At 32.9% G+C, this 12,514-nt stretch overlaps 1 protein-coding gene across 1 annotated transcript; it reads left to right on the top strand.

The window, feature by feature from the left end:
* The first annotated feature begins 4,441 nt into the window (after positions 1-4,441).
* Positions 4,442-5,248, top strand: LOC149399965 (uncharacterized). Its single transcript, XM_089613234.1, has one exon. The coding sequence runs from the start codon at positions 4,501-4,503 to the stop codon at positions 4,978-4,980; it is 480 nt and encodes a 159-aa protein (XP_089469360.1). The 5' UTR covers positions 4,442-4,500; the 3' UTR covers positions 4,981-5,248.
* The last annotated feature ends 7,266 nt before the right edge of the window (positions 5,249-12,514 follow it).

Genomic DNA, 12,514 nt, shown 5'->3' with positions numbered 1-12,514 from the left:
GTGTAATCGACAAATGTCTCGTTTAATTTAAGAAACACGTGAAATAAATGGTGTACTACCGTACTGCCAACGATGGTCATTCGACCCTAACTTCTTTCGCTTTATCGCACGGATACGTTTGGCATATGTATTCTAAACCCGTCGTGTTATATCAACATCAAGTAATGCGCTACACTCCAAACCAACAAAAGTGCTTTACACAATATCAGATGATTTGATGACAATTTCTATTTTCATCTCTGAGAAAACGTTTATGGAAAAGACGTGAAGGAGATTACTAAGCTTTTCTTATCACGTTTCCTACTCCACTCAACCCAATTGATACAAGAGTTTGATTAGACAGCCCTTCTTAAGAAAAATATAATAAAAAGAAGGGTAATCTATCAAGTAGTGAATTTCAAACATGATTTTAAAGATGTAGTTAACGTTTGGTAAATTTTGTAATTTAGTCATTTACAGAAATAAACGGTTAGAAAATATCGAAAATACCCTTACGTAACATAAATCATAGAAAACAATGTTTCAGCCAGCCAAAACTTATCGCGTGTAAAATAAATTGAAATTAATCCAAGAAAATTTGCCTTACATTATGGATTACGCAGATTTGAGTGCCCTTTTCAAATCAACTAATTAAACTATAAAAAAAAATATTATGTACTATTAAAAGTTTACGTGTATTTGTTTTAAAGGAAAAGCTTGACATGTATTAATTGCAATATTTGGCCGACCAAATGTTGGTTACATGTTGATGTTAACCGATTTTAATAGATGATAATATAGTAATTTGCTAAATTAAAAATAAAGTCACATCATCATTCGTGGCTAGATTTGAAATTTAGGAGGTGAAACGTTGGTTAGACTGCAATATTAACGTTTTAAGTGGCTTAGTCCGACTAATTTTTCTAAAAAGAATAATGATCCCACCCAAATATACATAATGATCCATGTGTCCCACCCAAAAATCAGTTTACGGAAGTCGATAGGACGTAAATGTAACCAAATTTTATACGTCGTTGCAATAATATGATAGTATTTATTGAATGACGTAATATTTTATCTACAACTTATTACTCTATATTTAACACAAATAAATTAAAAAAATATCAATTTTACACCAAAATTAAATATTTAAGGCAAGTCAAGGATTTGCTGGATCTATACAAAATAGATTTTTGATAAACAAAAAAATCCCGATTAATTTTACATCGATAACGTCAGTATTCGTTCTTACATTGAACACTCTCCACTAACTGATTAGTGCTGAAAATGTCTTTTGTCCACAAGACATATTTACTGCGAGATTTATACTAATATTAACTACACGATAATGCAAATATCCTTTATGAATATAACTTACTTTAATCAGGTGAAAATTATTTTTAATATATTTCTATAGTCATTTTGTTTTCAACGCTTGAACGTCTGTGAATAAGAGAGACTACGTAGTTACAAGTTTTAGATACTCAAGTTGCAACTTCATATCTCGATGATCCAAATCATTGAATGCCAACCTAATTTATTCAATTACTTGCTCACCAGATATAATGTATCATAATTAACATATCATCGAAACAACACAACGTGTTGCACTTGAATTATATTATTATTATTTATTATTATTATTATTATTATTATGAGGGAGGACTTGAATTGTATTATAGTTGTCAAGATCTCAATTATCTTGAATCTCATATCATTGTACGACTTAAAGAGTTTAACAGTCACCTACCATTATAACTATGGTTTTACTCCGAAGTAAAGCTGACAATAGGGCCTGACCGAGCTAGACCGGTCATTTTTCTTCAAGTCCAAAAGAGGCCCAAGCCCGAGCCCGACCTAAAACTTTTGATTGGAGGGCCGGGCCTAAAGAATAAGACCTTAGGCCCAATCCAAGACAAAACCCTCGATCTTCGGGGCCGAATGTCAACCTTGAGCCCGGGATTGAAAAAGGGCCTAAATTGTGCCCAGGCTTTAATTATTAAAAAAATATATATAAATATTTTTTAAAATTAAAAAATACAATTTTAATAAAAACAACAAAAATGTGAGAAAAAATATTTATATCATTAATATAAAATCAAATTTATGTGTCGAAACTACTTTTTCTACATAAAAATATAATTTGAAAAGAAAAAAAATATTTATTTTATTTAAAAAAATTGAGCTTGAACCAGACCTAATTAGGGTCCAAGCCGGGCCCGGATTGGGCTTTTATGAGGGCATGAATCGGGCCGGGCTTGAGGGTCTATACCCTAGTCCCAGCCCAGGCCCTTCATTAAAGCCCGGTTCGGCCTGACCCTATTACGAAAAGGGTCGGGCCGGCCCAAAAACTTTAAAAAAGAAAGTTGCACCGGTTAGCTCACGGGTGGTCCGGCCCAATTGACAGCTTTCCTACGAAGTTAAGGAGTAATGTGACATATCATAATTTTTTATAATTATCTTCCAAAATTTCATTGTTTTCCCACTAAGCAACTACCAAATGTGAAAAACAAATTGCAACGACATTCCCACTATAATTTTTTAGTATATTTTTTTGTAATAAATTGACGTAATTTAAGAAATGGTACCTAAAATTTTAATGTTACAAAATATCCATCATCAATATTTTGTATCAGTCAATTATCCCCACTAAAAGTTTTACAACTTGTTACTTAAAAAGGTTAGCATATAAAAATGATATTTGTTAAAATGCAATCTCGTTTTATGTATATAATATATTCTCTATGCAACTCCATGAAACATATTAGGGATGTTGGTATTAAATTATTAATTGTGTTCATGATTTCCAGCAAAGAAAAAAATTGTGTTCTTGATGACCATCTTCAGATCCGCCGAAGTACTACAATCAAATACAACCCTCACTATCACTCTGACTATATATGTAATTAGCGTCAACATCATATTCTATCGTTGCAGGCTTTGTGGCACTAATATAGTACTAGTTACTGTAAAACACGTAATATTTTGTGTAATTACTTAAATACCCTTTGTATACTCTTCCTTTTGTATAGACCCTCTGATTTAAAGTACCTTTGCATCGGATTCTTTTGATTAAGTGTTACACTTACACCCGTAATGGTTATAGCACTGCCTTGCGGCTTTGCCTACCATGAAGATCAAGAAAGAATTGCCTTACAAATACCCATATAAATTTATTTAAATAAAACAGTAATGTATGAATTGACAAATTTTGGGCTATATATATATAGTCAAACTGGCTGGATGTTTGTATGAGAATATACCATCTTTACCCTACAAAAGAGAGAAAATTAGAAATTGGTTCCTTCTCTATACTAATATTTATGTCTTCTTTATTATTTTTGGGGAAAAAAATGTTATTAGCTCTAGCTGCAATAAATTAGGTGGGTCAAAACTCAAAACAGAACGGAAAATATGTGGTCCATGTTTTCAGACCTATGGGAGGCCTACTCTTATATTAATAAGAGTATGCTAAATTTATAAGTCAATTGAAATAAAAAATGAAAAAACAAGTAAAAAAAAAACGTTGCTATAAAACTTTGATTTAGACTTTAAGTCGAAGGGTAAGAAGGGAAATACAGGACGAGTCCACCATTTCTGCCAACGCGCTCATGTACTATGCCACGCTGGCGATTTTTGTCCTTTTCCATTGATCCCATATCTTCCCGCCATCAACTCCGCCGTTGACACGTCACAAATCAACCAACGTGGCAATCTTCTTTGGCCAAGTTGGCAAACGAATCGACCGTCCGATACCCTCTACCGCGCGATCCAACGACTTATACATCGAAACGTGATGCAATCAGTGGGACCCCTTGGTAAATGTCACGGGCCGGAGCTTTTTGTTTTTCAATTAGAATTTTCTTCTCAACAAATAGTTACTAGATTCCCTCAAACAAAAGTGATTTCAATTAAACCCCTCACTACTACTAGCATTTGACAAATTTGTATATGAATTGTTATACTATTTTATATTTCATAGTAATATTTATCATTATTATTTTATTCGAACATCACAACATATAGTATAATGTAAAATCGGTTGAAGATAAACCCTTCTTAGTCTTCCGTATTAATAATTTTTTTTTTTTGTGGAGAATTTTTCTGTATTAGATAAGATTTTCTTTTCAATAATTATGTACTACGAACTAACATTCAGAAAACAATTATATATAAAAAAAAAAACAACATGCAAAATTTTATAAAAATAAAAATAAAAAAGTCATAAAAAAACGGTTTTTATCAGTGATTCGATAGAAACATAAGGACGTGATCGTAAAATTCCCCTCATTTTGTACCTTCTCCGCCACGGCGTTGCAAAACAGACAAACCGTACAAATACTTATATATATATATATATATATATGTACATATATAATAAATCTCTCCACTACCACTATGCGTGTGTGTGTATGTGTAACTATAAATACACATCACCCACGGAAACCCGCAAAATGACACACTGAAAAAAAAACAAAAAAAAAAAAACTCCTTGCACTGTATCTCTGACTCTCTTCGATAATGGCGAAGAGAGAGCGAAGCGAAGACGAGGAGGAGAGAGAATCATTGTTCTCGAGTGCGAAGAAGCAGATGAGCGACGACATCGATCTCCTCGAGGCGCTGATGCTTCTCGACGTCCCGGTGGAGGACGAAGATCTCAGCGCAGCGCTCCTCTTCGCCGCGGCGGAGACCGACGGCGGAGCGAGAGTGAGGTTCACGGAGGATCCGTACAGCTCGTCGCCGTCGGGAGTTTTCCAGACGACGTCGTCGTCTTACGTCACCATTAACGGAAACGACGAGACGTGCGGGTCGTCGTTTTCCGACTGGGACTCCTCCGTCATGGCCAGCGTCGACGTCGCTGGACTCGGATGCGCGACGCTCTCCGGATCCGGAGGCGCGTGGGCTTCACGCGGATGCGATTTCGAGTGGGACTTGGACGACGTGTCGTTCGCCAGTTTCTTGGTGGACGTGCTTTCGCCGCCGGATCAGTATATGGATTAGTTAGCGTTGGGGAGGGGTGTTTTGGTCTTTTAGGATGTTTGTTTTCTTATTTTGTATGGGGGTGGAATTTTTTTTTTTTTGAAATGTGAATATAGAGAGGAATTCAAACTTGCAAAGAAACAGAATTTGGTAGCTTTTCGATTTGCTCATGTGAAGTGAAAAAAAGAAAACTGCGATATTTATGATTACATGTTATTACCATCTCATTATTTCACTGCATTTGGCTTGCGATTCTATAACATTTTGGTTAAAGGGGAAAAAAAATCAGACTAATAACAATTGGTAAATAGGCAGAGTAATGTTGCTTTTTTTGTTTGTTTTTTTTTTGTTTGAATGATGTGAGTGAGAAATAGTGAACTTAGGCCTGGAGACTGGAGTGCGTGGAATCTTCAAATGTAATGTAAGAACCAAATTCGTAAAGAGAAAAAAAAAAATAAATATTGAAGAATAGAAAGGCAAGTGTGAGTTGTATATTACCGGTAAAAGAGAAGATCCTCTTAGTTGATGGAAATAAAAATATAGGTGGTCGCTCCGAGATTTCTAATCGTGAGGAAAAATAATAACATAAATAATCCAAGAGATTTTAAGCACCATAAGATATACTTTGTATGTGTATGTTGTATACTTGTATATTAGCGTGATACAGCCTTCAAGGCATTGTTTCACTTTTCAGGGCATGTAATTGCATGCCCATTAAGTGTTCATTTATTAGCGCGATAATATCAAATTGATATAATATCCATTACGATAAAAACAATGCTATCGTCGCCTGGAAGTTTCTAAAATTAATTATTACTCTTTTGAGAAATTTTGAGCATTTAGTTCGTTTTTATGAATTAATGTTTTGTATTATTTTTTTATGGTCTATCAAGTAATTTTGTAGTTTAGTTTTTTTAAAGAGAGAATGATGTTTCAAATCAATGGATTGCTTAAGTGCGCATATTTGAAAAACATCAACAAAAAAAAAAATCTTTTTATTTCTTTTTCCAGTAAAAGGATGATAAATAATAGTGGGCGAGGTGGCTTCTAACGAAATCAATAATAAAAGGGAATTGATTTTCGGCCCGATTCACGATTCCAAACGATCCATTCACGTGTTGACACGTGGCAACAAACTGCCACGTGTCAACGCGTGAGTGAATCGTTTGGAATCGTGAATCGGGCCGTATAGCATTACTCATAATAAAAATAAATTATCAATCCCCCTCCCCTTCCACTCAAGTAAATACAACCTTTATAATAAAATGACATTAAAAATAAAAAACACTAGTGTTTTAAATTTTTTTAACGCTTATTCAAATAATTTATTTCACTAATACAACTTACAAGTATTCTGTTTGAAAGTTTTTTTTTTTTTTAATATTCCCTTGTATTAAATGAGTTTGTCTGGATCGACATTTGATGAGCTGTTATTTTCATTTAGTTTTGTTGTTTGTTGAATTTTCATGACGATAAGTCTTCTACGAACTCTGCTCTATTTTATGAATTGTTTTGTTTGTATTGTTGTAGATAACTTTTTTTGCTGTTCGTATAAGTTGGACTGCAATATTTTAAATAAAATGTTGAAAATATCTACAAATTTTTTCCAACTAATAGCAGTTTCAATTTCCTAAAATTTGACTTGCAAAGAGAAAATTGGATTTCTATCAACCAAAATATCTTATATAAATATCTTACACTCTAATTAAAAACATGAATTTTTTTTACCAATTTTTGTTATCCAAAATTAACAATGAAACTTTGCCGTCACCATCGAAGGTCGTACCCAATCAGAACTCGCTTATGTCTCATTGAAGCCCACATTGAATATGTTGTCGTCGCATGAAACTTGCGTTGATAATCTTGATAAGGTCTCGTCAAAACATAAGGTTTTGCATCTGCAATCTCCATAAATTAGAGTGGTTATGTTAGAAGTAAATTTCAAGCATGATTGATTGGGTTTTTTTTTTTTTTTTTGTCTATGATTCACGATTATATATATATATATATATATATATATATATATATATATATATATATATATATATAAATTTGTTTACGGTTGAGCTTCATAAATTAGCAAAGAAGAAGAAGAGCAAAGAAAAAAAATATTTATTGATTGATTGAATATTCGACAATAAACATACAACAACCGGTGATGGATCTACGTGTGTCCAGGCAAGTCGCCCAGTCCGCATCATAGAAGGCTCTAACACACGTAGATGATTTCATGATGATGCTAGAAAACTCATACCCAAACCTAATTGACCTTTGACATATCTCAACAGGTGATGAACTTCCTGGTGATGTGAGTCACGTGGGGCATGTAAAAGCTGGCTCAAAGTGTGCACAATATATGTGATAGTAATCGTCAAATACAACAACCTCCCTATCATCCTTCTATAATGTGTCAAATCCTTCTATTATACATGTCTTCCGTGGTAGACAAGGTATCACGTGGATTCATGGGAGCGTGAACTGGCTTTGACACCAGGGGTAACACAATGCCTTGCTCTTGATGGAATTTAGTCCTATGAGATCTGAGTGTAGAAACAAAGGCTAAACAACTAAAAACTCTCATAAACTCATAGTCAAGTTCCTTATTGTACAACAATTCATAAGGGGATTTGAGTTGCAATACAGGTGTAGGCGTTTTATTTATCAAATGTGGCGATATGAGCACACAATCTAACCAAGAAGATATAGACACATGAGATTGGAAATATAAAGTACGAGCAACATTTAATAAATGCTGGTGCTTCCTTTCTACATAAGAGTTTTGCTCAGCTGTTTCAACATAAGAATATTGGTGCAAAATGCCCTGTTCTAAAAAGGAAAAAAAGTGAGTTATTTTGTATTATCAAAACGAAATTGTTTGATTGGAATAGAAAATTGAGTTGTGATAAGAGAACAAAAATGATGGATGAGATGATGAACTTTTGACTTGCATTTCATTAAGAAAATCCAACAATAACGAGTACAATTATCTACTAAAGTGAGAAAATATTTTTGACCAGTTATAGAAATAACAGAGTAAGGTCCCCATATATCACAATGAATTAGATCAAAAGGTTTTGGAGACAGTTTATTTCAAGACAGAAAATGAAGACGTTTTTGCTTGGCTAAAGGACACATGTAACATGGCTTTTTGTGAGTGGATGACATGTAAGACAGTTTTCTCTTCATGTGCTGAAGTCTCTTGTATTATAAATGTCTTATGTGATCATGCCAAGTTTGAGAAGACACTTTGTTGACATGGTTGCTTGTTGATGATCTTGTGAGCACATAAAGGTCACATCTTCAATTACCCTTTCGAATTGTCTTGAAAGTCTTAAGGTCTTGTATTTCAAAATTATATTGTGAAAAGATATAACAATGACCTTTGAATCTACAGTCAAAGAATTGACTGAAATCAAATTGAACTTAAATCCTGACATAAAAGGAACTAGCAACATCAAATTCATAGAGTTAGATGAACCTGATTCAAGTGATGTTGTGTTGATATCATTTGAATTGCCTTGTGTGCTTCAAGACGCAAGTTGATTTGAGAGAGATTGGATGATCTGGTGGATTAGATCAACATTGAGATTGTTTGTGGATGGAGTTCCTTCTTAATTGCCTTCGCGAGTCCTACCAGATCCTTCCGAGCTGTTTGCAAGTCCTTTGGCTTAAGGTTTATATCCCGGTGGATATCCATGGAGCTTGTAACGTTTGTCAATCGTGTGGCCAAGCATTTTGTAGTGAGTGCACATCGGTCTTTTTTCTTGTTGAAGTGCTTTTGATACTCTCGAACCGCCATGGCCATTGTGTTAGATTGATCCGCTGCTCCAAGAACGTCTATTCCAACCGATCTTTTTTTCTCTTCTTGTGAAACCATGCAGAAGACTTTGTTCATTAGAGGAATTTGATCTATCAAGAGGACTTGGCCATGAGCATGACTGTACATCTCATTTAGTCCATGAGAAATTGCATCACATACTCATTATGAATGAAGGAGTTGAGATCTTTGACTCATCCGCATGTGCGCTTTCCACAAGAACAATTATGTTTGAAATTCGAAAGCTCTTCCCAAACAACCTTCAATTTTGTGAAGTACATGCTCATAGACTTTTGATCTTGGTCAAGATTCATCAGTTCACGTCTCTATTGGAAGATTCTTGGACCATTGAATTGTTGATATCGCTCATCCATATCTTTCCACACATCAAATGTAGATTCTCCAAAAAGAACGCTAGAAGATATCTCTTTTGAAACTGAATTCAAGATCCACAACAAACGATGTTGTTGTTGCGATTTCAAGCGTTGTAGAGGATCACTTATGAAACTATTGGTTTCACGATAGTTCCGTCGATAAAAACCTAACTTGTTGACAATGCGATCTTCATCGATCGAGACCGGGACATATAGTTATCTCCATTTAGGAGATGAGAAACTAACACGATACCTGGTGGATCGGAGTGATGAATATAGTAATCTCCAATCGGATCGTCGATGTCGGATCTTAGGCATGGATCTCTTATCAATCCCATAGCAGATTCATCAGCAGAATCGCCTTCAATCGAATTTCTAACAATCTCCATTGTTGACTCGAAGAATGATGAACTTGCTTGAGGATCTTGAGAGAATGAAGCTCAATCATTAATTTATTTTTTTTTGCGGAAAAGCTCTAATACCATTTTACGGTTGAGCTTCATGAATTAGCGGAGTAGAAAAAGAACAAAGAAAAAGAATTATGTTTATTGATTGATTGAATATTCGAAGTAAATATCCAATTTGAATTTAGATACCCCAGTTAAGAGGATAATAATGCGCTAACGATAAAATTTAATTGAACAACTAAAAACAACGTATTGTACAGGAAATGAAATAAAAATGACGAACAAATGAAAACAGGCTAATGACTAACTTCTACACTAAGCTAGCATAATACACCGTTCATAAAAGCCTAAAAATCTCAATAATATATATATATATATATATATATATATATATATATATATATATATATATATATATAGTATCAAATGAAAACGAATTGATAGGATACAATAGTTTGGGAAAAACGATTTGAAGTGAAAATTTTGTAGGTTTCAAACGGTAGAGGAGAGAGAATGAGAGTTTGGAAACTCTGTAGATAATTTTATGGTTATGAATAGAAAATAAAAATAAAATGCTATGATGCATACAAAATAACTTTAATTTTCACACACCCTGATAAGTAGAAACGAAGTCCATTATCAACCTAAATATTAATCAAATAACCAAATAAAAAAAAGATGATAAAATTATGTCGCGGCTCCATTGGAGCAAACGACAAGTAAAATAACCTGCATGACCTGAATAGACATTAAACTAGCAAATGACATTTACTCATACGTGTAGCTACTAAACATACATCATAGACTATTTAACACAAACTACATTGCATTGTAGAATGAATGAGTGGACTGTGACTGTGTGAGATACATTTGTCTAAACTCTATAGTCTATACTAAAATATATATATTTTTTAACTGTACACTATAGAAATTCTCAATGTTGTTTTAGTGGAGAGCCTGTTCGAGCAAATGGGCCAGTAAAATGTGGTCCTAATGGGCCTAGAGAATAGAGCTGAAAAAGCACTCAGATTTTTGGGGATTTTACACATGCTTTTAGTGAGACCAATAATGTGCAATGAAAAACTGATCCTGTTGTGAAATTTCCTCAATTTTTTCTTGAATGGTCTAAAGTCTAAACAGTTATTTTTAAATATTGCATATTAGTTATAAAATAGAATATGGAAATGTAACTTACGCTTTAAAATAAAATGTTATAAAATAATGGTATGCCAATCATAGCTATGCACTTTTTTTTTTTGTTTATTCAAAGCTATGTACAAAAGAAATGTGGCACCTAAACATGAACATACAATGCTCTTAGCAATTCCATGTCGAGAAGAGCGAACTAACGAGAGTAAGAAATTTACCGGTCACTTCTTTGGTTAACGGTTCGTTATGTTTTATTACAGAAATAAGAATTTAGATCATATAAGTAAATTAAAAGAATAAAGGGTTAATGATTTAAAAAAATAAATAAATTAAGGGACTAAAGAAAACACATAAAATATGTTCTCAGTTTGTAAAATATCGGTAAGATATTGTGATATGTCGGAGAGATCTCGCTATTATAAAAGTACCTGCAAAAAAAAAAATTACAATATCTTGTTTTGTTTTATGATATATCGCGAGATGAATGTGACATATCGTAAAAAATCTCGTTATTAAAGGTAAAACTGAAGCTAAAATTGATGATTCTTGGTCAATTTAAGTCACCCGAGAGATACAAGGCAAAGGAAAAGAAGAAGGAAAATGCTTGTGGTCCGTGGCTGGAAAGAAGCTTGATCGAGAATAAAATGTGTGACTTGTGGCCTATTCGAAGTAAGAAATTATATGTTATGTTTGTGGAAAAGAGGAGGGATGTTAGCCGTAACGAGCTCTTTCAAAGCAAGACACTATGGAACTTATAGCCCATTGAAAATAAATGGATGAAATTTATTCAATTAGTATAATGTAAGTAAATCTATTGAATATTTAATTAAGGAAAATTAAAGAGTCGTTGTTTTCTTAATTCGAATTACTTCTAATTAATTCTGATAAATTATGATGAGATTCAATATTTTCTTAAATGATAGAGTTTAAAATATTTTAAAAAAAAAATAAAAGAAACTTATGTACATGTTCATCAAAGATCATTTGAGATCATCGGAGATCGTCGTAATATGTCGGAGTTTTTTGGAATCCGTCGAGGCCGAGAGAGAGAGAAAAAAGAATTAAGTTAAGTTTAAATGGTTTGAGAGGTATTTTTGTCTTAAATAGGAACACAATTTTATTTTGAGATTTTTCTTAAAAAAAAATTCATTAGTGATATTTCTCTAATTATGAAGTTTAGTTTAAAAAAAAAAATTCTAGTGAAATATAAGCATAATAAGTATAATAAAATATTGTAAAAAATTCTTTTATTTTCGTGAACTATAATCACACTATAACTTAGTGCTCGTTATATTGTGTGGTTATAATTTAAATAATATAAATTTGAGTATTTTAAAGCGTGGTTGAAGATGTCGTGATTGAAGTCTCCAATTCGACGTGGTTCATGCCTAGAATTAGAGGTGTAATCGGGTTGGATTAGTCGGTTTTTTCATGCGTTATCAATCCGAACCGATACAACTATTTTTTTTAGTTTTAAAACTCAAACCAACCCGATTGAAAGACAAACCAAACCAAACCAACCCAAAAATAATCGGGTTGGTTTGAGTTGGTTTTTTTTTTTATTATAATTCTCAACAAATGACTTTATAACTCGAATGAAAATCATATATGTATATTATATCTAATACATTATGTCAAATAAAATCAAAATTTTACTTATCTTTTGAAAGTTTATATATTAAAATAAATTTACGCATAATTTTAATTAACAAATCTTCATGTATTCGCAAATAATAAAGTATAATATTGAGTATTTTTTATTTAATTATAATATTGTTAAACAAATGATATTTTTTTAACAATTGTAC

This window comes from Urtica dioica, chromosome 4 (genome assembly GCF_054948205.1).
Source record: "Urtica dioica subsp. dioica isolate 48M chromosome 4, U.dioica_male_clone48M_v1_H2, whole genome shotgun sequence".
Taxonomy (NCBI): Eukaryota; Viridiplantae; Streptophyta; class Magnoliopsida; order Rosales; family Urticaceae; genus Urtica; species Urtica dioica.
This window is presented reverse-complemented; position numbering and strand designations above follow the sequence as displayed.